Source organism: Bombus pascuorum, chromosome 3 (genome assembly GCF_905332965.1).
Source record: "Bombus pascuorum chromosome 3, iyBomPasc1.1, whole genome shotgun sequence".
Taxonomy (NCBI): domain Eukaryota; kingdom Metazoa; phylum Arthropoda; class Insecta; order Hymenoptera; family Apidae; genus Bombus; species Bombus pascuorum.
Genome location: NC_083490.1, coordinates 1,046,809 through 1,074,770, shown reverse-complemented (window position 1 = coordinate 1,074,770; position 27,962 = coordinate 1,046,809). Strand labels below are relative to the sequence as shown.

General features: G+C 39.4%; 3 protein-coding genes across 5 annotated transcripts in view; 2 read left to right on the top strand and 1 right to left on the bottom strand.

The window, feature by feature from the left end:
- The window catches only part of LOC132905256 (homeobox protein extradenticle), a 119,889-nt gene that overhangs the window by 48,768 nt on the left and 43,159 nt on the right, over nucleotides 1–27,962 (top strand). The gene's annotated exons all lie outside the window — the stretch shown is intronic.
- Nucleotides 198–26,228, top strand: LOC132905500 (uncharacterized). 3 transcript variants are annotated; one of them, XM_060956834.1, is made up of 6 exons: nucleotides 198–1,209; nucleotides 22,217–22,313; nucleotides 23,352–23,537; nucleotides 24,535–24,552; nucleotides 25,250–25,436; nucleotides 25,716–26,228. In XM_060956834.1, the coding sequence occupies exons 2-5, from the start codon at nucleotides 22,229–22,231 to the stop codon at nucleotides 25,393–25,395; spliced, it is 435 nt and encodes a 144-aa protein (XP_060812817.1). In that variant the 5' UTR covers nucleotides 198–1,209; nucleotides 22,217–22,228; the 3' UTR covers nucleotides 25,396–25,436; nucleotides 25,716–26,228. The 3 variants fall into 3 exon arrangements, with proteins under 3 accessions (XP_060812817.1, XP_060812816.1, XP_060812818.1); XM_060956833.1 differs by having other exon boundaries at nucleotides 201–1,209; nucleotides 25,250–25,418; XM_060956835.1 differs by lacking the exon at nucleotides 24,535–24,552 and having other exon boundaries at nucleotides 204–1,209; nucleotides 25,250–25,418.
- On the bottom strand, nucleotides 26,359–27,788 carry LOC132905499 (surfeit locus protein 6 homolog). The gene is made up of 4 exons (XM_060956832.1): nucleotides 27,581–27,788; nucleotides 27,449–27,502; nucleotides 26,890–27,386; nucleotides 26,359–26,798 (listed from the first exon to the last, which is right to left on the bottom strand). The coding sequence occupies exons 1-4, from the start codon at nucleotides 27,696–27,698 to the stop codon at nucleotides 26,577–26,579; spliced, it is 891 nt and encodes a 296-aa protein (XP_060812815.1). The 5' UTR covers nucleotides 27,699–27,788; the 3' UTR covers nucleotides 26,359–26,576.

Here is a 27,962-nt window from a genome sequence, read left to right as displayed (position 1 = left end):
AAGTGGAAGGAGGCAGAAAGGGGCTGCGACGACGGAAGCAACTGCAGTTCGAGGAAATCGTCGATCAAGGTACCTGAACGAAGATGAATTAATCAGAAGCTCGCGATATCGAAAACACGTAAAGGAGAGTATCGAAGAAATTGGTGGTGGCGCAGGCGCGGGGAACGTGGCGCGCAGCAGGAGCCGCATTTTCACGAACAGTTGGCCTAAAGGCGTCGCAGATCGAGCACGCGAAACACGAATCGCCCAGTATCGATCAAAAGACACGAGGTTTCGCGTGACGTCGCTATCCCAACTTGCAGATAAGTGTTTTCGAAATACCAAAAACTTATTTCGCTCGCACCCGATTAACGATAAATATTCCGAAAATAATCGATTACCGATTTCAATATCGTCGAAATGCTCGCGGAAACAATTTCACCGCTCGCGTAAGCTACGATGTACGATGGTTTTCGCTCGTGAGTGAAACGTATCAAATTTTCTGGAAGCTCGAAGGAAGCCACGATCAATCGCTCATGGGTAGGACCAGCCTTCGCGATACGTGAAATTTGGTCGCGGTGAAGTATTTCGAACAGGACGCGAAACGTGACGCGAAACGTGACTCGACTCGAAGTAACGAGATCGCGCAAGTCTCAGGGTTCGACCAACTTTCCCAGACACACTGACGTGGTACATCGTGCCGCTGACAAGCGAGCAAGCAACGTACGCCTCTCGATCTTCCTACGACGTCGCATCGATTCAGAAATAAATAGAATAAATAGAAACGCGTGTCATCGAGAAGAATCTAAAATCCAAGTTTGGAATAAACTTGAAATACAAACACCAGCGAAAAAAGTTTCCTGCCAGTAATACAACAAGCAACGCACCGAAAGAAATTTGGCGATCGTATTTATCGATAGAAGACGATCGTAACGCTGTCGTTAATAAATATCGCACAACTCGGCCCATATAGAACTTTAAAGACGATCATCGCGGCCTGATCCACGAATTATCCGTTGATCCATCCAAGCCGAGAAACAACTGTTCATCTAAGATATTCACCGGTCAATGAATCGGTCAATGAATCTCTGCATTGTCATCAGAAGTGCGACCAAGTTCGACCAAGTTCGATCGCTGGAACGATGAAAAACCGGGGATTTAGCATCGGAAAAACGTGCACAATCCGGCCAGTTTACACCGTATAAATTGTCTGCCAGCCAAAACACGAAGGTACGAGCATTGCTTAAACGCGTTCGTTGTTCCGTTGTCGTTGGCGCGAGATAGCCGCAAAAAACGGACAAGAGAGACCGCTTTCAAACGTTTTCGAAAGATACGGCATTCGAGTTTAGCGAATCGATTGTGCTTATAACGACGTCGCGTGTGCCGCGTCGTTCGTACGCGTGGAACCATCGTTTCATATTCTTTTCGCTTCATCGACGCAGCTTAGCGTCAACTGTTCGGGTCCCCGCATTTCATACTGATGTATCGGCTTTCGATAGTCAATTTCACTGGTAATTCATGACACCGGCTGTTTTATACGGGACCCGCGCTTTGTTCTCCGTACGCCGTTGTTCGATGATCTATCGATAACAATACAATAATCCACCTTTACATCTATCGAACTTATTCCGTTTCCTGGAAATTTGCCCGTTTACGAATTTCTGCGTGTACTTTATTTTTATTGCTCGAATGGCATTAATTTCGACGTTTTATTTACTCCAGTGTACTCGTTGGCGTCGTTAGAATGAGAAGGTTACGAGAGTCTCGTGAAAATTTCGACCGCGATCGATATTGCGTTAATTTTGGAGAATTTTCGTACCGAATAAACTAGATAATCCAAATGTGTTCCAACATTTTAAAACGCACGGCTCTGTCTGCCTTTTTCCAACCTCGTGGTTGGGCATATCGCGACCTGATTACATCGACACACCCTCCACATCTCTATATCAACGAATCGCTCGAACCCTTCTTTCTACCTTTATTAAATTCTACTCGTATCATGTTAGGAAACCACTCGTTCGATCAAGTTCTCTCCAAGGATAAAATGTATACTAAAAAAAAAAAAAAATCTGTCATTCTCGTTACGCCAAAGTATAATTGCTACTAGACAATGCGTAAAGATAAAATATAATGAAAAGTCGCTCGCTCTAGAACTAATTTTAGGATTCTACTCGTACGAGCAGATATTCCTGAATATTCTCCCTAGATGGATCAGATTGAAGATACTCCCTAAATATTTTCCTTTTCTTCCTAAAGAATTCCGTTTGTGCGAATATGTTAATCAGCCGGCTGTTCGATCGCTGCCGCTCCAGCGATACTCCTGAATAAATAAACGCTCTACAGACGGATTTTTTGATACGTTGGATCTGGAAACTATGAGCAGCTTGCTTTATTAAAACAGGATTCGGGCCATTTATCTTCGTGTGCGTTCGAAATTAAAAGGGACACGAGCGACTTCGATCGAGCCGACCCGCAGTGAAAAGGAAACGCGTATACCACGTAGTATGCAACGGTCGATGCAACTAGTCGGAGATATTCTTGGAAAGAGTTGGTCGAGTACCAGGTACAGATCGGGACTCGGTGCGCTATCTATGTGCATCGTCGATTCGATTTAATTATCTGAAGCTCGACCACTCTCGTTCTTTCCAGCCGAATGAAATCGATACGTAGGCAGCGAGAAGGACCGTTTGAATATTATTGCGCGAATCGACCATCGGCCGCATCTCCATATACATTCGCGTTAATTCGACAGTACGTATCGCTTAGGAATCGGACGAACGCGAACCGACCGATGCTTGTCAATCGATAATTTTACGTCCATCGTGCTTCCGCGTTCGCTGGTCCATAGTGAAAATGGTAAGACTTTTTGCTAAGCAGGCTACGGTTTCACAAAGTAATTTCCTGTTTCTATCGAGACTCGTGATGGTTCCAAGTTTCGAGTTCCACTCAAGTGAAATTCCATTTAAAATCGACCGAGACGAGGTCACAAGGTTAGCGAGTGGCGGTGCGCGATTCTCGAATTCGGTGATTCTGTACACTCTTGGGCATCGTTTCCGTCCAAGAAGGGAAAAACGTGGCTGCGGCGCAAGCCGAATTTTCAAGGGATCACCTCGTATCACGCAAATCACCGTATCGCGTCGCGCTCGTTTCGGCCAGAAAGTTGCGGAAACTCGGAGCGCGCCTTAAACGCGTATAGAAAATTTCGACAAATACGGGAAGATCTCGCATCCGCGTGCGATTAAATTTCGTAGGGATAGGGGTGAAACGAGAAAGCCGAGTCGGAGCTTTAATTTGACTCGCGTTTTTGTTTCCGCGCTTCGTCGGAGGTCGAACTTCGTTAAAACTTCGTCAGACCGGCGGATCCGATTGCTAACAACTAGTCGGAATCGTATTCGGTGTTTTCCGTCTCTAAGAATTGCCCTGCTTTAACCAGCGTTACGCTCGTAACGCTAGCAATAAGATTATAAATCGCTAACTTTTATTAGTAACGTTCTTGTTTTCCAAAGATTTCGGATTCATTCGTTTGCCTCGGGTATCCTCCGCTTTCCCTTTCTATTTTCTCCTTCCGACAGTAAACACGTCGCGCCCTGTAACTATGTGCTTCCATCGTGCACGAGGGTTTGTCTCTACGAAACAAGAAATTAAAGATATTGATTTCTGTTCCTTCGATTCTCCCTTTCTCCGCAAATTATACGCGATGCGCCGTCGAATTTCCCCCGAGTACGTACATACACCTTGATTCAATCTTAATTTATCACGAGCGTCGTAAACATTAGTAACGCACAGACGAGCAATTCCCTAAATATATCGTTCCATTTCCTCCTCCGTAATTTATTTCCATTTACACGCTCGTCCAGAGAAATGATCATCTAAACGCAAGAAAAGATTGCGCGACGTCGTAGCTGCTGCCGAAAATATACTCGACCGTTGGCCGATTTGCCCGGAAAGATATTTTTCGTGAGTTTCGAATGGTTCGCGTTGAATTTTTCTTCCATTTACAATCCAAATTTCGCTTTGAAACTTTTCCTCTACCGAAACGTAAATATTTCACGTTCCGAGTGGAATGCAAACTAAGTGAGAATGAATAAACCGCGATAACAAGTAGGCCAGCAACGGACCAAGCTTTCCTTCAAATTGCAATGCGCTTTTCGCTAATAACACTCGCTAAACACCGCTAGAGTCTAATAAGAGTCCGAAGTAATTACGATATAACTGTTTCAAAACCATATAATCGTTCCTCCATCTTGAAATTATATCCTTATCTTAGATAAGACGGCAACTTTCGTCATCATCCGTAAATTCTAGAAATTTACCTCGAAATACGTCACTTTGCCGATATCAAAATTATACGAATATTTCTCTCATCCAAAACTTTGTAACTTGATAAGTAACTCTCTGGTCCTTTAACGATCTTGCGATTATCGAGCTCGATGAAAAAAAAGAAAAAAAGAAACAGAATTTTCGCGGGGAAAGCCTCGTAACGTCTAATACGCTGATAGAAGTAATTTCTAGAAGCCGGGAGAACGCGAAAACCCGTACAATTGGTATAAACTTGCTTAGTTATGGGTCATCCGAGCGCCATAATCTACAATTTTCGAAGTTCGACGTGTGCATCAACCTTGTTTTTCTCTTTACACGCAACGTTCGTTTTCTGCTCCTATTAATTGTCTGTTCCACTTCTTTCGCGCGAACTTCCATATTTCGAGAAATAACAGCGGAAAAGAAGAAATAGACATCTGTTTCCTCTGGTTTGTAATTGAAACTGAACAATAGCGACGCGTGAACGAATTACAGACTTTAGCACTTACTCTCTGAACGAGGTTATTAATAAGGCTCCGCATAAAGACGAGAAAGGACACAGGAGAGTAGTTTCCATCGCGACTGAGATTACAAATTCACCTTCGTTCCAAAGGAGGATAAATTGTTTTTGTGTGCTAATAAATGTTACATTTATGTGCTATTGTCAAAAGGATAACCGCATAGTGTGAAAGAGAGGCAATCGATACACAGAACAGGATTTCCGTTTCCGAATATAGAGAACAACGAATTTTATCGAAACCCAAGATACATCCGATACTTTGATCTAAGAAATCCGAGTGATCCGAATAAGAAACGTCAAATTCTAATTCTGCGAACTGTCTGAATCGACGGAATCGTGAATGATAAGATCGGCAGAAAGTTCAGCCTTTCAACCTGCAGTAAAATCAGATTCTGAAGAATTTAAGAGGAAATAATGCGCCAGAGAAGGTTCATGAATATTCTCATTGATCCCTTGAAAGCCCTCGAACGACAAAGATTCGAGCGCGAAAAGAATATTAAATATTAAACGTTAAATATTAAATACCCTAAGTAACAAAGGGATTCGGGAATTTTTGCACGCGTAGCACATCGCAAAATATATCCCTTAGAAAAAATGATTACGCCTGCCGATGTATATTTACGAAGCGACGCGAGCGAAACGTTAATCCATAATGTGTCATATTGATGAAAGACGTAGGAAGAAAGAAGAAAATTCTTGCTAAAGAACATTTGCCAAGATACGGTGGCGTATCCAGAGCAGAAAATTGGTATACATATTTCAGGATGAAAAGGCGGCGGCCTTTCTGTAGGGACGAAACCTTCGACAAGAATGTGTTACCATCCGTGCGAGAATTTCAGGTCGTCTTTCTACGAATTAGTTCGTACGTGGCACGCGTACTCTGAACAAGATAAAAAATACAACAACGCAGCGATATCGTAGCTACACGTTTGCTCTGGTTAAATTAAAAATTTGAACGAACAATGCCTCGCCAACTACGAGAACCGGGAATTGTATTTTCTCCCTTGCCTCTAGCCATTCTTCGATATTCACTGTTTCGACGCAGACGCGGCAGAAATATGCTTAACCAAGGAATCGATTCGAATAAATTTTAATTAATTCCGCCGATATAGAAACGCAGCTGTCGTCTCCTCGCTCGAGACGGAAACCGATCCCCTGTGTTTCGCTGCCATTTCGGTACACGTCGTACAATCGAACGCGATACATATGTACATGTGCAGACAGTTAATTACATCTGCTCGAAAGTCCAGGAAAACCGCACAGCTTCCAAATTTCCTGCCGGGCTATTTTCTATTCCTTTGATACCGAACAACGGATAGAAACGTAAAATAAGAAAAAGGAACGGATAGAACGAACAAAGCCTGGAACTTTCAACGTTCAAACCTTAGCAATAATCCAGCGTTGCTCCGTAACGCCATGAAATAGGAAGCGGAATGTCGTTTGACGTAGATGGGATTCGAGAACGACCCGGTTGGGTAGAAATATCCTTTACAAAATGCTCGAGTGAAAGCAAGAAAACAGAAGAGGCAGAGAAACAACCCCTATTTTCAGCATCGTGAGGGGGACTAACGAGACTACGGTTACAATGTTCTGTTTCAACGATTTTGATTCCTCTTTTTGGTTTCGTGGTTTTTGGACGCGAGTACCGTTTACAACTGCGAGAATCGTCACGAATGGGACGATCTGCAAATAGTATTTCAAAGAAAAGAGACCTAATTAACGATATCCACCGTGGGCGCATCCATTGGGTATAACGCGAAAATCGCGACGTTACAGATGGCGCGTTCGCGCGTTAATGACACGTAAAGCGACACCGTTCATATCGATCGCGAATCTTAACACGGTCCATTAAGGAAGCTCTTAGTTACTTTAAACGAACTGCGCTGATAGCGACTATGTGAATCGGTCACGAGAACCGGCACGATCAAAATCACGTACACTTGCAGAACCCGATATACGATATCGCTGAAACAGCAGATACAGAGAGAGAGAGAGAGAGAAAGGGAGGCGGTGAGCGACGGCGGAGCAGAAGAAAAGGGAACGAAGGGAACGGAAGTAGCGCAACGTGGATCGATGGCCGAGTACGATATAATAGAATCGGCTAGGCTTTTCCACGTGGTAAAAAGGGACAACTGAAAAGCGAAACGTTGTGGAACGCCGAGATAGATGAAACTAAACGTTCCAACTGTTTCTGTTCGTCCTGTTTTGTCTTTTCCATCTGTATCGTTCCTCGTTTCCACCGACTTCCTTTTTTCGTATCGGCTGGACACGCGGAAATGAATTGGTCGCCTGGTAATGTCCTACTAACCGATCACATCGTGCGGTCGATTCGCGATGAAAATACGATATCGCGTTCGCCTATCTTTTCATATAATCATCGTGGCGCATCAGTCGGTGATATTAGACGGTGGTTCGCCTCTGAAAAGGTGCTATCAACTGCAGACAGAATGAAAAGCGTTCGTTCTTCTTGCCAGGAGAAAACGGGAAAGCTTGAGAAAACAAGGAGAGAAAGCTATCCGTCTTCTTCGTATAATGCTTGGAACAGCGATTTACCTCGATTTCATATTACTTCCTCTATCGATATCGATTAATTAACGCATTTCTGGTCCGCGTATTTACCGCCTCTTACCGAGATGGAACTGTCAAAGGCGAATCAGCCAGCTAAAGTTCATTGGGGCGAGGCGAGTGTATCAATGTGGTTAGTTTTTATGCGCCAATTACCTTCGTTAGGATAGAGAAGGCATCGAATCTTTCTCGTTTTATTCCTCGATTTGCCATAGCGGGATCTATTGTATTTGCAGGTCAAAGTTCGCTAGTGGAAAGAAGATAGAAGCCGATAGATTTATTCGAGCGAATATCAGCGATTCATTGTTCCGATTCAACGTCCTTTTTATTCCTCGCTCGATGGATTTCTTCGCGCCTATTCAAATCTCATGCAGTAAGCTCTCCGATCGAGAATCCGTCCCGTGACGTTATCTACTTTGGAACTCGCTGGGAACCTCGTACCGTGTCTAGAACGAACCTCGGCTAAAAAAACACGGTCTTTTCTCAGAATATTCGGATTACTTGTTAAAGGGTTGACTGTCGATTTTTATCCTTCGATTTGACCGTCGTGTTTCTCGCGAAAATGCGTCGACGAAGGCTTTGATCTTCGAGACGATTACACACGCAGTTTCGATCGATCGAATCAGAAATACCGAGCTGATGACTCTTTTTAACTTGCTAATCGACGGAGCATCGAGAGCCTCTCTTCCAGATATTATGGTCTCGTTAACCCAGTTTTCGAAACCGTTGGATCGCGTTCGGTAAATCAGAATCGCGCTAACGAGACGACGCAACGTGTCCTAACAGCTACGTAGCTATTCGTTTCCTTCGTCTTCCGTTCGTTCAAGGGACACGCGGTGCATTCTTTTTGAGGCCCGTACTATAGTAAAAAATGCCTCTGGCTATACATATAGAAGCATTCTTAAAACGCGAGCTTTTCACGCGCTCAGAGCACCATTCGACGAATCACGCTCCACTGGTTTCACCGAGTAATTTAGCTGCAAGCGTCAAGAATGGTTGGTTTAGCGTTCCAAGGACACGCTGATAAAGGAATCTCACGGACTGATAATTGTGGTTGCAAAAATATGGCGCGATTACGCGCCAGGTCAAAGACGAATAAAGGAAGAATACCTAGCGACGAAAGTGAAGTTATCTAGGCCAATGGTAGAACATATAGCAGAAATTTTCTGACACGTGGCAAGTAAACTCGTAATTTCTTCGTACACGCCATCTTTTATTTTCTCAGTGTAATATGTTCGTTCTTTGGAAACTTTAATAAATACGGTATCAACCAATTTCGGTATAAACATCGCACTTGCGATTCAAGCGTAAGTTTATTACGAGCTTCATAAATTACACGCAGGCTTTCGTGAAATTTATTAAATCATTCTTTTTAGCGAAAGAATAAATTTAAACAAATCGATCGATCGCATAGACAACGCACGATAGATGCGAAGTTAAACTCGGCGGTGTGGGGAATTTATCAGATATAAATTCGAATTATATATTTAACTGTGCAGATAAAATCTGTATTAGTCATATATATTGTACAACAGCGTTTGAAATAGTTTGAACAGCTTGGAATACGTTCGTGAAAAGAGTCTATCGACAACGTGTTATCTTTTTACAACGATGGAATTATTTCGTGTTTATCTTGCGTTACCGCGAATGCTATTGTACGGCGAATAAGCACTTCGCGAAAGGTAATTCTATTTCAGCATTCGCTTGGAAAAAAAGTTTGCGAAGAAGAGAAATAAGTCGGAGAAAACATGAATAAATCAAATATCGTGATATTGTGAAAAGTTAGTACCCGAAATGAGTATTTTCTTATTCTGACCATGACCCTAAACATTTTATGCAAATTACTCGTCGAAAATCCGTCGAGAGTCACATCAGTGATTCACAACGCGCCAAACGTGTTTCTGAATTCAAGCCGTGATCTCTGCTTGATCTTATAAACGTTCAACTTTCGCGCCACCATTTCTCATAAAGCCTGAGCTATTACAGGACTCGGAAATATTATCTCGGAAGGATTCGACGTGTCTCGTTTTTCCGTGATCAAATTCTTTCGTTCGACCCACCAGTTAGCCTGGCTCCCATTTTCTGTTTGCTTTTCATCTTTCATTCTTTGCTATATCCCGCTTTGTTGATATCACAGGACAGCGGTAATCTTCGGGAAAAGAAAATGCTTCGAATTTGCACGTGTTATCGAAACGGCGCGTACGACGATCGATTTCAACGATTTCACTGAAATAAGACAACGTCGAAAAACTCTGTTATTGCGCCTTTTACATGTTTCTCGGAATGTGAAAACAAGGCGAGAAAACGGTTTTCTATCTGTCGACGTGAAAACTGCACGATTCGCTCGAAACCGATAAAAGACATAAATAAATAAATGGAAAAGCGACAGTTTCAAGCGACGAAAATTAAATCGAAATACCGACCATGTCCTGCGTAGAGAATAACGCGGTAGAAAAGTGAAAAAGTACCAGAAAAAATAGTGCCCCTCGGCGAAATTTCGTAACGATTTGAACGTCTTTCATAAAATATGCGACAGAGCTTTGCTTAACGGCAAAAGCAATTTATTTGAACGGCACGCGAATTCTATTCACGAGATACGCCCTGTCACGGAATCGTACATCCACCATACTTTAACTTTCTCGAGACAAACTGTTTCGCATTTCTGCCGGTAAATTTATCGCTATAATTTAAACACAAAGCTACACTGCCTCTTTGTGCGTACTCGCTACGAAAACTGATCGAGCATTGTTCTCGGCTCCGCCGGAATATCATTCGCATACTTGATTATTGTTTAGCGAATGGATACGTTGAATGAAATCTTGCAGCTAGTTCGAGTTCAATAGTCCATAGAACCGCGTATAACTTCCAACGACAAAGTATACGGAACAACGCGGTCAGATATGATTGGAAACGAACCTCGTAAATTGGAACAAAATAGAAATGAACGTGCAAAATTTTATCGATGTTCTTCGTAACGATAAAGATGAAAGACGATGCGACTCGAGAGACAAGTATATGAGAAAGTTACGTTGTAAATTTAACATTTTTATAGAAACGTAAAAAATTATTCCTTCTCCTCGTTGAAGGGAGCGACGCGATTAAGGTACATTTATATTCGCTGACACATCTTCGGGCATTTCCGTGAACCTCCAAATGATCCTCGCTGGGACGAACATAAAAACTAGTCCATTAAGCTTATTTGATCCCGCTACTCGGTTCCTATTATTATCATCCCCTTTTATCGATACCATTCTCTCTTTCCGTAGAACGCTTGAAATTCATGACACGCTGCAAGAAGTTGCTGCAATTATTTTATAATCGTCCACCTCTTAACGAGCCTCCAAACGAAACTACTCGATCTAAGATTTGCAAAGGTAACGAGAATACGCGTGCAAATTTCCAATTTTACGTGCCGACGATACTTCTCGCCGACCTATTCCACCTTCGCAACCTTCGTCGTGAAAAATTCCAATAAACTTGCGGAGAATTTATGAATCGCAATTAATCGAACCAAGGAACATTGGCGTGACTAGTGGGCCATAAATATTTGCGGGTGGATCAACAGTGTGTGGTCTTCTTTCTTACGAAAGAACCAAGAGTTCGTTTGGTCGAACGCGTTTGAAACAGTGCGTCGTTATAATCGGAGTTATTGCAAACACGAGCTACGATAGATATTTTATTCCTAGAACGCTCTCTCGTTTTCCAATTGTCCAATTTCAAGTTTCATATTCCGTACCGCGTTCGTTTTTGCCAGGCTCTGAATAAAAATCAAAGATTCATCGAAAAACTAGTATCGTTTATCGCAATATCCCTCGGTTATATCGAAATCCTTTTACTACTTTTACACGAGCTTCAATACGTGCTGAGAAAGAAAGAATACCGATAAGGCTACTCTTTTAAGGCGATGGGATTAAAAGACGCAGAGAGAGAGAGAGACAGAGTTAAAAGTGCAAAGACCTTATCCGCGATATTAGAGTTAATTTCGCTCGAACGAGTCGGAATTTAATATTTCCGGCACGCGCATTCTTTCCTAATGATATATCCTCGCGCAACTTTATTTCGAGTCGGCCAAATGGAAAGAATATTACCGTCGTTGTACTCAGATGGGTTTCCGGAAAGTACCGACGCATTAGCGTCAATGCGCTTCGTTTAATTCTTCGTTGGACAATTTGCGAACAACGCTCGCGACACATATTGAAGGAATAGAACGCGCGTATTTCTCTCTCATTTGTCACGACGAAGATTAACTATCGATTGAAATCGTAATATTTCAAATAACCTATTATCCGCTGCGAACGACGTTGTCATTCGGAAAACTCTGAACGAATATCGCGATTGCGTTAGCGACAGGAAAACTCGCTAGCAAATAAGTTAAATAATCGAGTATAATCTTCGAACAATGAGACGTTAATGGCAGATAATTGTTCGCTCACTCGCCAGATTATTCGTCGAATTAACCATTTCAGTGCTAATGGAACGAGCTCACAGCGTGCTGGGAACCACGATGAGCAAGCTATTCGTATTTAAAATTAATAGCATCTCGCGATCGAGCGACTATTTGCCAACGCCAGATTAATATTCTATCTAATACTTTTCGTTTTCAGCGTACGAACGAAGATATATGAAACTCGTCGGAGAATAGACGGGTGATTGACTTAAATAGATTACGGTAAACGATTGATCGAAAGTGTAAACTGAAAATTCACGCAAACTAACCGTGAAGGATGTGGCGAAGTGGCTATTAAAACCATTAATACTCCAACGTTACACAAACGTTTAGGGATCGTCTAATGGATCCAAGGTTTACGACGGTCTCTGAAAATTACGCCACGGCACACGTGCTACCTATAGCGCGTACTTACGTACAGCGATACGAGCCCACGCTGTACTTGTTCTCTATTTAATACAAGCACCTGGCACGTACATGTGCTTCGTAGCTGGGCGTGTGTACCGGGCGAAAAACAAGCGAAATATCGTCTAGGCTCTGAGTAAGAGTTATCGCCACTCTGGATTTTCTGGTCGGTCGCGACGCGAAAAATCGATAGTTGCAGACTTTTTTTCTCTATAAGATTGCGATTCCACGTCTCGAAATATTTTTACCATGAAAATCGTAATTTTGTTATTAGAAGATGACGATTCAACGAATCGAAAGAAGTCACGTTCTGGAAAACGTAACTCAAACCAAAGAACAATAGCGACTACCGAATTGACGAACGAAATACTTTGCTTCGACGAATTGTGAATTTCACATGAACCGAAGAAGAGAAAAGTGGTATAAAACTATGCTAAAAAGAGTAACGAGGAAAGAAAGAGCCACTAGGATGCCAACGTTTGTTTCAATAACGATAATCACGGTTGTAAAACAGCAATCGGGATAACGTGTACCGTTGATATCATCATTCTCTATCCAAGGAATGCGAGACTGCAGCGGTCTCGAGCATATTTTCTTCTATCGTTGGAATTCTAAACGGGATCTAACGCTGAATCGTTTGAACGTTAACCTCGCCAAGAGAAGCGTGTCTTAGACTTTAGCCGGTGCTTTCGGAGTTTGCGAAACGAGATCGGACTGTGTTTCAAGCGATAAACTAAAATTATAAATGAGCGACGAGTCTGTATTACGAGCTACGACACACCGAGGGACCATGCTGCGATTATGTTCCGACTAAACTTCTGAAATTCGAGTTTCGAGCAACGTACCTACCAATTACGACCAGAAATCTGGATTTATGCATAGATGCGATTCGGCGTGATGCACTTCCGAATGGAAGCGATACGTTGTTCCAAGTAATATTTCTTCGCGGCGATTCAATAGACGAGAAAAATATTTGTCGATGAAGATATTGCTCTTACAGAGATTTACAGGTTCCAGTTCTCTTTTATTCTTTGTCGACAGAGAATAAAAGCTTTCGTAAATAGAAGAAACGCGTTTAAACAAACGTATTATGGATATTGCTGACAAAGAAATGGTCGATGTTTTTATAATAAATCGTTACGTTCTTGCGTGCTTTGAAAATGCATCGACTGCGCGCGCACAAACGTACCAACAATTATTTTTTTGTCGATTTTCTACCAATACCGAACGTCTCGGCCAATGTTAGCGCACCCGTTAAAAAACACGAAGCGTTCATTCAAGAACGACGTCATGACATAACGTGGATACCAAACTAAAATATCGACTGGACTGTCGATAAAACTTCGTTTCGCACTCTTTGACGTTCGCTGCCTTGTCGTGTCGATCAATTTGCGAGCGTAATATCACAGGCCATCGCAGTCCCTAACGCTTCCCCCCGTTCCTCCATATTTCGAGCGATGATCGATGAAAATGCGTACGATCGAATAACTCGAATCATTTACCGCGCGATTTAGAAAATCTCGCGCGGAAGGAATTAGCTCGTGCGAACGTTTTTAAATCGAGTCGACCGAATTTTATAGAGGTCGAATACGGTTCTCGAAATACCGAGCACGCAATGTTCTGTGCAAGAAGATAGAGTGGCTTTCTGTTTAAAATCTGTAGCGAGTCGGATATAAGGAATTCTCCGTTGTTTCTCGCACGACAGAAATTCGAACACACGATCTTTCGTCTTCCGAGACTCGAGTCGCAAAGAGTTTGAAAATTTTTCGTCCCTTGGCTAACGCGAGAATCTCCAGAGGCTGCGAAGCTATCCCATTGCCACGGGGAAATAATATGTAACTATAAAATAGACGCATAAAATATCGAGATCGCAGTGGCGCAAACTGAAAAATATTTGTTGTTCCTTTACTGTAGTGAGGAAAACCGAGACAAACTGACGGAACGCACAAAGAAGCAAACTACAACAAGTATCTTTTCATCGGGGATATAATTTCTTATGAAAACGCCAACGTCGTTTAATTAAACCGGTCTAGTCGCTTTTAATATATTTCGTCGAATCGTTTGAAAATTATCCACTCTACGCAGCAACCGCGGTTCGACCATGGGATCGAATCAAAAGCGTAAATTTCCGATCAAAGCGTTCGAATCTGTGAGTCGAGCGGAAGAGAAGAGCTGTCCTGGGAGCAAGCATTTCCGATTGCGGACCAGAAATCAGGGCACGCGCGGTTCGTTGAATTACAGACAACAGTGTGACGGTTCGTTCGCGCTTCAACGAGTAACAAGAGCCCTCGTAAGATATTCGAAAGTTGGCACGTAGGTCGCCATTGTGCCATTTACTCTGCAAAAAGTCTTCGTTAAGCGAGAACCTTATCGCAGCGATATAGCTAGATAGGTGTATTCATAACGAAATTCGGGCCACCGCCGCCATTACCGTCGTCCTAAGCTACAAGGCTACAGGACTACAATCGTTGGATCTGCATCTGACAAGAAGTAGACAAAGGACCTCCGATAACCAAATCCACTAAACGTCATTACTAGACTCGTATAGGCACCACCTGGTTTCGATTACCAGAAGCAAATAATCGCCAAGGCCAGAGAAACTAGGATCTGAACAGAGTATTGCGTCTGCGGTGGACGGTGTGACGTGTTGTTGGTTAAATTAATAACGAGACGAATTGATTTCGTTAACTACATTTACAGGTATTTTAAAATGTAGAATACAAAGTTAATCGCAAGCTTGATGATACTCGTAAGACTGCGCGATACCGCGATACTGATACTAATTGTTATGCCCATTCGTTCGTTAATTTATTCGCTCGACTAACTAGAGAACATGGTAGTCTATTTATACCAGTCGAGGGTATTTTATATTTATATTGTTTATACTACCGAAAGGTTTGAACTTGTCGCCGGTTGTAGGTTGCACGTAGCAGCGAAATTGCTTCGCCCAGGGTTTATTACATTATGTGCGTCGTACAGTGTTAATCCTTTGTGGCGGAACAACTACGAGAGGCATCTTCGAATCGAAACGTCCTAAGACGCTACATATGCTTCGAAATAAGAATTCAGACTTTCTATTTATTTACAAGAGATCGAAGCAGATTGAAGATATGCTGCGTCGAGTGGAGAAGTTGTATATAAGAAATTTCTACGATTATTCGATATACATCGATTCAGATTTTCCGGCTATCTGCAACTGTTTTATCGATACTTTGTCGTTTTCCATCTGTTCGTATTGGGAAGAAGAAAAAGAGAAATGCAAAAGCTCGATGTCAGGACAAATTTCTTGCTGAGAAAGAATATGGTCGAAGACAAGTTCCCTCTGGCATATATCGTATCGCGTTTCACGGTTCCTTCGCACATGCTGCAAACATACTCCGATCGATCTTGTTGCAATGCTTCAATTCGACGCGAAATCGAGAGAAACGAGTTAGAATATAATCCAAATTCTCTGATTGGAATCGTTCTGCTGATCGAAGGGTGATTGACTTATCTATGCAATTAACTGCAACGTACTCGCTAACTTTTCAAATCGATCGAAAACGCGTCGATATACGAGTAAACGTGTATCTTCTGTAATTTCATCTGCATATTTAACTGTTAACTAAAAGACTGACGTCTATTCGATCAGCCTGATAAGGTTCTATAATTGATAAAATGCTTAATTAACAAGATAACCGCAAGGATATCAACGACGACACAATGAGAACGCAATTTGATACACGATACCGAATATCGATCGGGTTTTAGACTTCGTTCGTAAAAGCTGGGATTAAGTAATCCCCTCTCGCGTTTTACATCACGTTCCATAAACTGTCGTGATTATTTAGATCGTTCTACGAAGCAAGTTATCAGTTTGGGAAAGATGATCTAGCGAGTTTCTGTTTAACGCGTTGAGAACATCGTTAATTCTATAATTACGTAACCAATGAATTTTCTTCTCCTTGCGTCAAATTGCTTACTTATTTCTCGTTTTTACGTAGACAGAGTTGACGAAAGCGGGATTTCCTTTGTACCTTAACCCAATTGTACGCCTGTTCCACGTAATCTTTCAATTACACTGTAAATTTGACTGGGCAAGAAATTCGATTAATTTGCCGACAGCATTCTTTATTCAATTATAACTATGCAATCAATACTCCAAGCCGTTAATTAATTTTTCTCGTGCTCGGAGAGTCGGAGTGCTTTACACGTGCTCGATCAATAAAATTTCTGGCGTTAAATTTCGTGGAATTAACAAGCGGATATTGTCAGGTATTGCGAAATGATCAAATTTTACAAACGTATGAAAAATATAGAGAAGAGGAAAGGAGAAATATTTGCTTTATGTTTCGATATTCGAAATATCTAACGACAAAAGTTATGCTATCCTTCGTAGCTCGAAAACGCGTTGCCCTATTTTTTAGTTTTGCGAGAGTATTTTGTCTCTGATCGTGCACGATCTTTCTACAGGATTTCATCCGGCGATAAAAGGTTAAAGGGAGCACCAACGCTGAAATTAAAGTTCCATTAACGTGACCGAGCGGTCGACTAGTGTCAAAATTTCAATGTATACCAATACCAGATGTTGGCTTAAACTTAACCCTTTCGGCACAAGTTTTCGTAATGTACCATTCCACGCGATCTATACACAAACAAGGATATTTCGAGCACGCCGAAACGTAATATCCGCGATGATTTCTAAGTTTTATTAATATTTTTGGCTTGGTGAAACAGTGACGTTCTGTGTTTTCTCTTTGAAAAAAAAAATTTTTTACATTTATGGGAGAAATTTATTCGCTCAATTTTAACTATTAGGTTGTCAGGAAAGTTTCTTTCGTTTCATAAGGTGATAATAGATGAACAACAATTTCTGTTTTATATTATTTTATTGAATTAGGTATGATCCATTTCGTTACATCTCTATTATTATGTTCGTGCATAATTCAATAAACTAATATAAGACAAGAAACATTGTGCGTCTATTATTTCCTTATAAAACGAAAGAAACTTTTCGGACAACCTAATACTATAACGGGGAGTATATTTTTTAATCGTATAATTATTCAAAAATTCCTTTTGCAAGGTTATTTCGTAAATGTAGGAATTTGCCAGAAATAACCGAACAAGGGACAAATTACATTTTGCTCCTTTACCGTGTACAAAACTTCATCAAAAGCGACGCATAATATTCGTTGCGGTCCTCTTGCGAATCGACTAGGTTTTAGTCGATACGTTGTTTTAACAACTGCGAAGCCTTTATCGACACATTTTATCGATAACATTTTAACCAACAAGCAAAATTATGTTCGCAATGCTCAGAGTGGTCCGTAAATCTCGTAGAAATTCTACGCGATAGTTTAATTAGAAGCTTCGCTCGTCAATGAAGATGGAGCTTAACAAAACGACCTTCCGCTTGGCGCGCGACACGAAGCTTTAAATGACGAGTTACGTGTTCCTAAGGCGTTCCAACTTCATCCTCCGAGTTTGAAAAGGTCAAAGATGAAATTTCGCGTTGCTGTGATTTAACGGAAGATCGGCCAGGTACACGAACAACAAGAAGGGGATGGAATTGCGGGAATGAGAAGGGAAAGTAGCGGAGGCAGCTTATCTACTGTGTAATCGCGAGAGGTTTAATTAATGGAAGCTCTGAGAATAAAAGTGATGGCAATCGGCCACTCCGTCCCCCTTAAACAGTCTTCGATGGAAAATTATGGTACTGGAGCTGAGACCTCGTACGGATTTCCAGAGAATGGTGCCAGTATGTGGACGGTTGAGTACGACTCGAGAAATTAGCGTAATCCGCCTACCGATCTCCAGTCTACCACGAATCGCGCTAATGATCGTTCGAAATGAAAATGAAGCGAAAGTCCAGCGCGTCTGTAATGCCTTTTAATACCGACGCGGCAGCCTATCGATGAAATAGTATCAGTTTTTACATAACATTGCGCTAATTACGGTAAATCGGTGTAATCCTTTGGCTAACATCGCGGTTGAATTATTCGGAATTATTCGACGAGCCGCGTTGCACGGTCCGGAGAAAATCGAAACAATTCTGATAGGGTGTATTGTAAGCATGCACGCGCGTATTTGCTTTTGAAATTCACTAAAATTCGCTTGTTCGCGTATTACTACTGAATAATTGCGCACCGGTGTACGAGCTGCGTTAAAACATAGTTTCAAGCGCAGTTGCAGCGGCCACTCACCAGTCTATGATTAATACGAATCTAGTCGCTTTGTAACGAGCCCGTATACGAGAAAATCCAAATAATTTGCTAATAATGCGCGGTATATCGGCCTGTGTACTCCAGAGTAGCATATAAGTACGTATGTAAATAACGTTGATCCAACGTGACTCGAGTCGAATCTGGCTTTCCTCGTGAGCCACAGATTTGCTAAATTAACTGTGCTAGAAGCCAGACTGGTAAATAGACGGAAAAGGGAACGACACGCTGCGAAGACGACGATAAGGCAGGGATAATTGGAGGATAATGCAAATGAAACTTCTCCTCACGGCTATAACGGCCACGGCTTTTACGCGTTTGAACATCGTTTTCTGCAAGCAGTAGGCGAGGACATTCCGCCGGGTAGCAATAAAACTCAGTATGGGTCTACATACTGGAAGATCGATAAGTATCCCGACGGGTCTCCGACATTTAAGCCCACCGCTCCGAAACCCCTGGAACTTGCGAAATCCAGTCGAATAGTTTGCCGATTACGAAACAGTTCCATCTGCTTTTTTCATAAAGACATCGTCAACTGGAGTTGCGCCTCGCTGAAAATTAAACGACCTACTTTCGCGCAAGGACACCGCGGAATCCTGAATTCGGTTGGATACGATTTTGAATTTTCACACCGCGTCGGATAAATTTCGTATGCCGCAGAACGTCTTACAAAGGAAGTCCAAAGATAACGAGGAACTGCGAGAAACATCGTGATCTTTGTTCTGGAGGCACTCCAAAAATTTCGATCCAATACCCTCCAGGGTGAACAAATTTAGCATTTAACCGGAAACGGTGTTTCCTGAGCGCGTCTTATAAACATCGTAATCTATATATAGCGGGCGCAAATAAAGGAACGTGATGATAATCATGGATGTACGTGGAAAACTGGCCAAAGAAATAGGTCAAGCTATTTTCACGCTGGTATCCTTCGATAGATAAAGTAATGGCAGAAAAAAGGAGAGGTGATCCTTCTCGAATGGAGAATAGTTTGCTATTTCGGAACTGGCGCTTTGAGCTACGATAACAGGGTCCTTCCATCGAGTTTCGCCCTCCGAAGGGCTGCTGCCCGGCCAGCCTTTTTCAATCCAACTCGAATATGTAGGACAATTTATGGAGGTAATATTCGACAAGCCAATACAACAAAAACTAGTCGAAGGTTAAAAGCAAAAAGGAAATGCCTGATATCTGACGCGGTTTAAAAATAACGAGCCATTCTTCCGTGTTGCTTCGATAGCTAACGAGTTACATCCAACGCGGTAGAAGAGAAATGAAATTCATTCGTTTGCTCCAACCAGTCTAGTACCATTCTCTGCAACGAATTAATTAAACACGCGAGGAGTACGGTTGCTTAAATTATACTGTGTATACCGTAATTCATAGAATAAAAGAAAATTCAGGTTTATGGAATATGTATTATATATGTCGGAGATGAAGGGACGCCGAACCCTTTCTTTCGGAATATTTGGGAAGGTCCCTAATACCTTAATCCAGACTTTTTACTATAGTCGTACTTAAGCAATAAAACTGAGAAATAACTGTTTATGACTTAAGTCAATTACGATTGTCCGAGATTTATGACAGTGGGCTTAGGCTCGAAGCGACATAAGGGGTTACTGAACGTAGCCACGGTCACGGGAGGGGCGTGTTACCTAACAGAGGTATAAAGTAATTAAATAACTCTCCTTAAATACAGAGATTATCCTAAGGAATACGGAGAGGAGTATATAAGGGCAGTTCCACTTGGACCGAGGTGCAATCCGATAAGTTCGATTAGCCCAGTGAACGCGTGCATCGAGTTGCTAATCGCAATCGTCATCCCGTTGGCCGTGTATTCGTTATCGAACCTAAATTCATCGTCATGGACATCTCGATCGCTCGATCATCGACATCACTTGTTAACTTTTGCAATACATTCCCATAAACAAACATCATCTGGTATAAGACAACTATGGACAACTAGCAGCAAGACTCATCACACGCCCCCTTTTTTTCCCTTTTTCCAATATATATATATTATACATATATTATTATATTGTTATTGTTATATTATTATATTATTATATTATTATATTATTATATTATTATATTACTATATTATTATATTATTATATTATTATATTATTATATTATTATATTATTATATATTATTATATTGAATATATATATATTGGAAAAAGGAAAGATTTTTAAAAGATATATATATATATATATATATATATATATATATATATATATATATCTTTAAAAAATCGAAATTGCAACACAAGGACGAATATACTTGATTATTGCGATCTCCGATCTCCATAGCGAACGAAAACATCTATCGAAAATAAAGAAATTCACATTTCCAAATTTAGTAGCGAGATACGAGAAAAGGAATAATCTAACTTAATTTCCTCTTTCGAGTACACACGCGTCTCTAATCGAAAGACTGAGACCAGTATGGTCCTCTATACTCTTTGTGGTTCGGGGCCAATGGGAATTAAGTCCATTCGCAATACCGCAGGGAATACAAAAACGAAGAAATTCCAAAGGTCTGTACAGAGCTTTTGCTTTCTGTCTATGTTGATATTCACACCGATACGTCTAACGTTATTGCTTTTCCGAGCACGGAGGGAGAAAAGAACAGCCGGAGGAACGTCACAAAGATAAAGGAACCGAAGTAAATAGCCTTTTCCTCTCGACTACTACAAAGACAATGTTTACGTACACTTGTACGCCTTTATATGTCGTTAGCCAATGCAATTTTCAGTTTTATTTTCAATTTTAAAGAATTGCGTAAATGCCCGTTCATTTTACGTAACAGCGAATGTCTTACCTCGAAAATTCGATTATATGTCGCTTTTGATTAGACCCCTGCAAAGTCGAAACACGCTAAAAGTGGCGGGAACGAGTGGATGTGTTTTCGTTTGATCACTTCGCTGAAACAATCGCCACACGAGCTTACGCGATCGAAAACATTTGTCATAGTGAAAATATTACCCGAACACGTAAAATTACCGCGACAGAATCGCTTCTCATCGAGATAAACCTATTACCGCCCGTTACTTTATACACGCCGCGCTTACACTCGCCATTTTGATTAATCACTGCATGTGCGACACGTAGCGGCAGAAATTGCAACTATTGGGGCGTGTACGTGGAATTTAAACGATCGCAAAAAATCATTATTTTAATAAAATAGGTAAATAAAGATATCACGCTTTGTTCGATGGCACGTAAACTGGTGCTTTGTTTAAATTAATCCTACGAAACTAGCGATGGTTTGCTTTCTATATTTTCACGATGAATATATATCGCAGATTATCGCGAAACGGTATTTGCTTAAGAATTGTAAATTACATTTATTTTAGGAAAATAACATAATTTTCGTATATCGATGTGACGGAATGTTTATAATTGTTACGTTTGCGTGGTAAAATTTAGGTGAATGTTTTTAAAATGAAATCAAAGAGCACACAATATGTATATTTCTGTTGTGTGGAATGGATAAAGGGACAGGGCGTACAGGTATAATTACTATTGGAAGAAATTTCAAAGCACTGGAATTTGATACTTTTTGCTGCAGTCTTTCTTTCGGCCTCATTTCGTTGGAAAAAATAAAAAGAACAAAGAGGGAATTAAAAGACCTCGGAACGCTAGAGGCTACTTTGATTTTTCATTTCTATGAGATAAAGCATAACAAACGGAAACACCTGAACAATGAACGATTTTTGCGAGAAAGATGTAATCGTTGTTATTGATCAATTTTTTCATTATGCCAGAACCCTGACTAACCCTCAGCTAATCTTCTTCCAGATCGAGAGCAAAATGTCGACCGAAGTGATAGCGGGTCGACCAACAATGCCAACGATTCCACAATCCAAGAGACCAACAATTCTAGTTTATCCAACAGGTGAAAACACGCTTGCATAAATTTTTTATAAAACGTAATGCACATTCTCAATGAATGTAATACTTGTAACAATCGTTCCAAGCATCGTTCGAACAATAATATTCAATTTTACCGAATCCATGGGAATATGACTCATTTTTTGATAACGCGAAAATTTAATTATCACGAACTATATGAGAGGAAACAAATCAAATTATCAGATTACCTGACGCAAAAGCCAATAACTTTTCAAAGTTCAAAGAATTACGAAAGGATGAAATATTTCGTTAAAGTCCTTTTGTGACAGAGAATATCTTCGTCGTACTTAAGGAAGCAACCAGGCAAGTAATTGCTTCCCAATCTCAAGGGTCTAAGAGTAACGGAGAGTAAAGGTTAATACAATTACAAATCGTCTAGACGCATAACTGGAAAAGTGACGTTAAAGCATTATTTTGACGTTGTAGTTTAAAATGATATTGTTACACGAGATAACATAGTCTTGATTATAATAAAAAATATTTGTATTACATCGCTATATTATTCAACGTATATTTACACAACCATACCGTTATACTATCCCTTCTATTCTATCCTGTTGAATGAAACATCTTTATTTACTTGGAGTCTAAACTGTTGTTTAGAAGATTCATAATATTCGTTCCAATTTTTATTAAGAGTTACATTCATTGTAAATGTCACTTCTGCTTTGTATTTATTACGGTGTAATGTTTGTTAAAATGTTATATCGGTAACAAAAGAAATGGGATTCTTGCTTCCATATTTGTCTCAAGATTTAACACAGTTATTCGACTCGACAATTTCTTGAGTTTGCGAAATAGTAAATTTTATCCCTCATCCTGTATTTGCTCAGTTTGCTTAATACATGGTAATCATGAAAACAAACTTAAGAAACAAACGTGAGAATAAAGAGAATACTTATTGCTAGATCTAGTAACTCGACTGATAGCGAAGCCAATAGAATTTACACATAAACGTTCTCTAACACATCTTCACGATTGAATTACAAATTATTTTGTTTTTTTTTTTTTGTTTTTTTAGTATATCCAGAGACTATCGTCATCCCAATAATGTCATGCATATTCGGATTTCCATTATTGGTACTAATGATCATCTGTTGTTTAAGAAGAAGAGCAAAGCTCGCCAGAGAGCGAGCACGAAGAAGGAATTGTGATCTAGATCACGGAGCACTCAGTCTCGTTCGTTTTAGTCCTGTCCACCGTTTAGGTAAGTTTCAACGATAAAATCGAGTCTGCCGTCCCCTTATTTTAAAAATCACTGCTACAATTAAATTTGAATTTAAAGCGTACACACCCTTGAAAGCAATTTTATAACGAAAATGGATTAAGGTCGCAAAACATTTGCGTTCGCATTGTGTAGCACCCCTAACCTCTTTAACAACCGCTACTCCGTGGTCGCTTTTCTCCCCAGAAACGTTGAATACATACTTATCCGTACCTGTATATTCAAATAGACTCCTACATATAGTCACGTACACGTGTATAGTCGTATACCTTTATAAATGGGGCGTATATATATACACGCATTCATACACACAGATGTGCAACGTATACAAAGAGAGTGGAAGACGCATTAAACCAGATCGAACGTTGCTCTGAATATCCGAGTTCATAGGCCGATTTTAGATATTTCGAATTTAATCGTATTCGTGTTTACACGACTAAAAACGTTTAGTCTTTGACAAAGTATTGAGAAACTAAGCGACCAAACCTATAAGTTTCTATTGATTTTTCATAGCTTTCAATTGCTTACTCTATCTAAATTCTAATCCCGAAATATAACGTTGAACTTTTCCAAGTATGTTACTTTACACTCATAACAATAGTAAAACGTTCATGGAACACAGACACGCGTATTTTGTTTGTCGAACACCGACGCAGTATGATACCTATGATGTGTGGCTGACTCTGATGGTACACGACCACCGCGACCAGTCATGGCAATCTAACTCTTGATTTACAGCCTCTGAAATGTGATAAATAGGCGGTTTAGTTACTACTTACTCTATACAAGCATGAAGGTATTAATTAATAGGAAATACATAGTTATCGGACGATGGTACAAAGGATAATGTTTGCTCTTCGAACTTTGTTGTATACCTAGATCGCAAAATTAATTTGCAGCATCCTAATATAAATTATCCATTTGAAAAATCTTCAAACTGAAATACATACTTCTTATTTTATTATCCCGTCAAGTGCAGCATCGAAAGAGGATTTAGGTAAAGCTTTTTATCAACCTGATTGTTGCTTGGCTTGGTCTCTAGAGATTTTAGAATTTCACAGAACAACCATAGTTTCTTTTACTTAATGCATAATCATTTGCCGCCGCCGCCGCCGCCGCTACTACCGTTGCATACTTAGAAGACAACTTACAGAACTTAATTGAAGTTTCGCCAAAAGGGTGGACAAGAATAAAAATGATAAAAACAATTCGTGTGAGATTGTTCATGCAGGCTACATTTAAGTGTATTTAAATAATACTTTGTTACGAATATTATACCTCAACAGCTTAAGATTTCCAACGCAATCATGAAAATCGAAAGTAAGAAAAGTTGAGCATTTTTATGCAAATAATATATGCAGCTTGGCTACATTTTAATCTTAATCGAAAGGCATGTATTTACTTCTTATGTATTTAACATAGTTCTAGTCGCATGACTTTAAACTGTTTGCTATGCGAGCCTATGCAGCGTATATCTCGACGCATTTCGTATACAACAATTTGTTAATAACTGTACAAATCAAATTAATAACTTTTACCACATAATCTTGACATTAGAATGCATTTAGACGGTATTAATCTTTATTATTGATAATCTAAAAATTCACTTACAGTATTGTTAGACAAGATTCTCTATATAATCAAGAACCTTTATGAAATATTAATACATATTTGTATATATTTTTATGCGATAGCTGGAATTGATCGTCCAACGAGAACAGTATTATTGCGAAACGATCGAAGATGTAGACCTGTTCCATCACTGGAACTAGACACTGTCATTGAAGAACGATCGGATCCTGAACAGAGCTCTGCGTTGGAACTTAGTAGTCCAGATTAGCATCCAGTTTTGGTACCGCCTAGGTCAGATTCTTATTTTCTGTACGTGTAATACATATTGAAGTATCATTCTTATTTCCTTAAATTAAACACGAGAAAAAGATTTCATACGAATCATGTATCATTCGCAACAAAGATTGCCTCTTTTTCCATCAACTTGTTTCTAGAAAATTTTCTTAATATTTAAAATTCCTGCATTACCGATATATCATTAGAAGTTGCAACTTGCAACTTTGCGAAAATATCTAGAATGCATTTATAACAGATGTCATATTTGTAAAAGAATATTAATTTAAACTAATTATTTATCTTTCTATTTAGGTCTCCACGACCATCTAAATCGGTGGTACCATTATCCGTGGATCATAGCCCTCTATGGACAGCATTGACACACGCTAACGCTGTATCCTCTGCTCTTGGTGATACCTAGCAGGAAGTGGAAGAGGGCGGTTACATCCAAGCTCTCGTACTCGACTTACCCATAATCTATTAAGAGATTTGTAAGATATATATGTATTACGACAAATTAGTATACGAGGTCGTGAACAATAATGAAACTGATCGTAAGGAGATCTTCGATACAAAACAATTTGAAGTCTGAGGACGTTATATGGAATATGAATCTTTACAAGCAAGTTTTGCACTCGTATATAAAATTAATGACTAAATTTTATACTGTCAAACTGTACAAGATTCTATGAACAAGCCGCTTTTTATATCATGAAAAACGAGGCAACAAACGCTGCATCATTAGTGTAAATAAAAAATTGTTGATATCATGTACAAACAAAAATCACAATATGTAAATAAATGATTATAAAACACTGTCTATACTACACCTACATTCAGTTTTTACGAATTTATACAACACGTACACGTTACAATTGATTTTTGCAATGTCAGTGTAAAATATTATTCCACATTTATCAGTGTAAATAATATAATTATAAACAACAAAAAATGATTTGTTTAAAAACAATTCTCTTATATTCTGACATCAACAATAAGTTAGTACAAATTTGTCCTAAGGAGTATTATTCAATTAATGAATATAATTTACGCAAATGTTGAATTCGTCTTAATATAAAAATTTAATTAAATTATGCAGAATAAAACTGAATAACATATAAAATAACTGTTTTAGAAATAAATGTCTTTTATCTATAATCCTTTACATTATATTTAAAATCCGGGTATAATCCGTCCCTTTTTAGCCGCTTTTTTTAATTTATGCATCTTCTTTTCTTTCTTTCTCTTCATAATGTTATCCTGTCTTCTTTCTTGTTTTTCTCGAATTCCTTTCTGTACATTGTCTAACCTAGACTCCCATTTTTTAGCACTCTGTCTCTTTTTATTTTCTTTCCTTTTTAATGTTCGCTTAAGTAAGTCTATATCATTTTTCACCTATCGGAAAGTATAACGTACATCATTATTCTAAATCTACTTTTCCTGAAATTATAAAAAAATTTTACAAATTTAAATACATCTTTATTACCTTTTCACCACTAGCTTTTGCCAGAACAGACTGCCATGCATCCTTTTCTTTAATTTCTTCCACTCTTTCTTTTTCACCTGATTGTTCCATTGCTTTTAACTTTTCTTTTTTTTGTTTCAACTCTAGTAACGTCTTTTTCGTATCCTTTTTAGGCAGTTTTTTTCTTGTTCCAATTTCAGAAAAATCAAATTTACTAAATACCATTTTGCCTTCTGAATTAAACACAGGCTTTGGTCTTGGAACCTTTGGTACTTCGCTATCTTCTTTTTTTATGCTAGACGAAGTATCCCCATTTTGCTCTATTTTTACTAGCTTCTTTTGCATTATCCGTTCTTTTCTCTTTGACATTTTTTTAATTCTGGTTTTTAAATTTTTTTTTAATTGCTTTTCTTTATATCCCAATCGTTTGACATTCTTTAACCCCTCCAATTTAGCATGTAACTCCTCAAATGTTTGTGCCCTCTTTTTCTTTCCACTTAAATTTGGAAAAATATTATCTACGATAGAAAATAGAAATTTGAAACTAAAATAATATACAACAACAGCAGAGAATAAATACCTTTCGACATGTCATTTTTCTTGTGTGTAACTAATTTATTCTTGTCATCTGAAACTGATAATATGACAATTTTTATTATAATTACAAAAATCATGACTACTTTAAGGTTATGTTATCTTTTTATATTCTTACCTAATTCAGACATAGGCAATGGCATTTTTGAAAATATATCCGAAATAAACTCATTTTCTTGCAGCAATAATTGCTTCACAGCATTTTGATTAAATGGTTTTGACATTTTTAATTGCATGTTTCCCAGTACACATGTATGTAACTATTTTCTACTACTGCTAGTACCAGAGTATAAACGTCTGAGAATCATAACCTACAGACACGTTTTTAACGCTCTAAAAGTACGTAGGTTAGAAATTACAGCCTAATGCGCAAACTCATGAATATTGTAATTCTTTTTATTTCTATATTTCTTTTAACTCGTATCATATTGCAAGAAACGCTGGTAGTTACCGCTAATAATAGATAATGTTTATATATAAATTAAAAAATATTTTAAGTT

Bases quoted from the DNA above. Each gene is read 5' to 3' on its own strand.
- LOC132905500 (XM_060956834.1), top strand. From the start codon at position 22,229: ATGTCGACCGAAGTGATAGCGGGTCGACCAACAATGCCAACGATTCCA. The intron at 22,314-23,351 runs GTGAAAACACGC...TTGTTTTTTTAG, and splicing joins AATTCTAGTTTATCCAACAG to TATATCCAGAGACTATCGTC.
- LOC132905499 (XM_060956832.1), bottom strand. From the start codon at position 27,698: ATGCAATTAAAAATGTCAAAACCATTTAATCAAAATGCTGTGAAGCAA. The intron at 27,387-27,448 runs GTATTTATTCTC...TTTCTATCGTAG, and splicing joins GAAAAATGACATGTCGAAAG to ATAATATTTTTCCAAATTTA. The intron at 26,799-26,889 runs GTAATAAAGATG...ACTTTCCGATAG, and splicing joins CAAAAGCTAGTGGTGAAAAG to GTGAAAAATGATATAGACTT.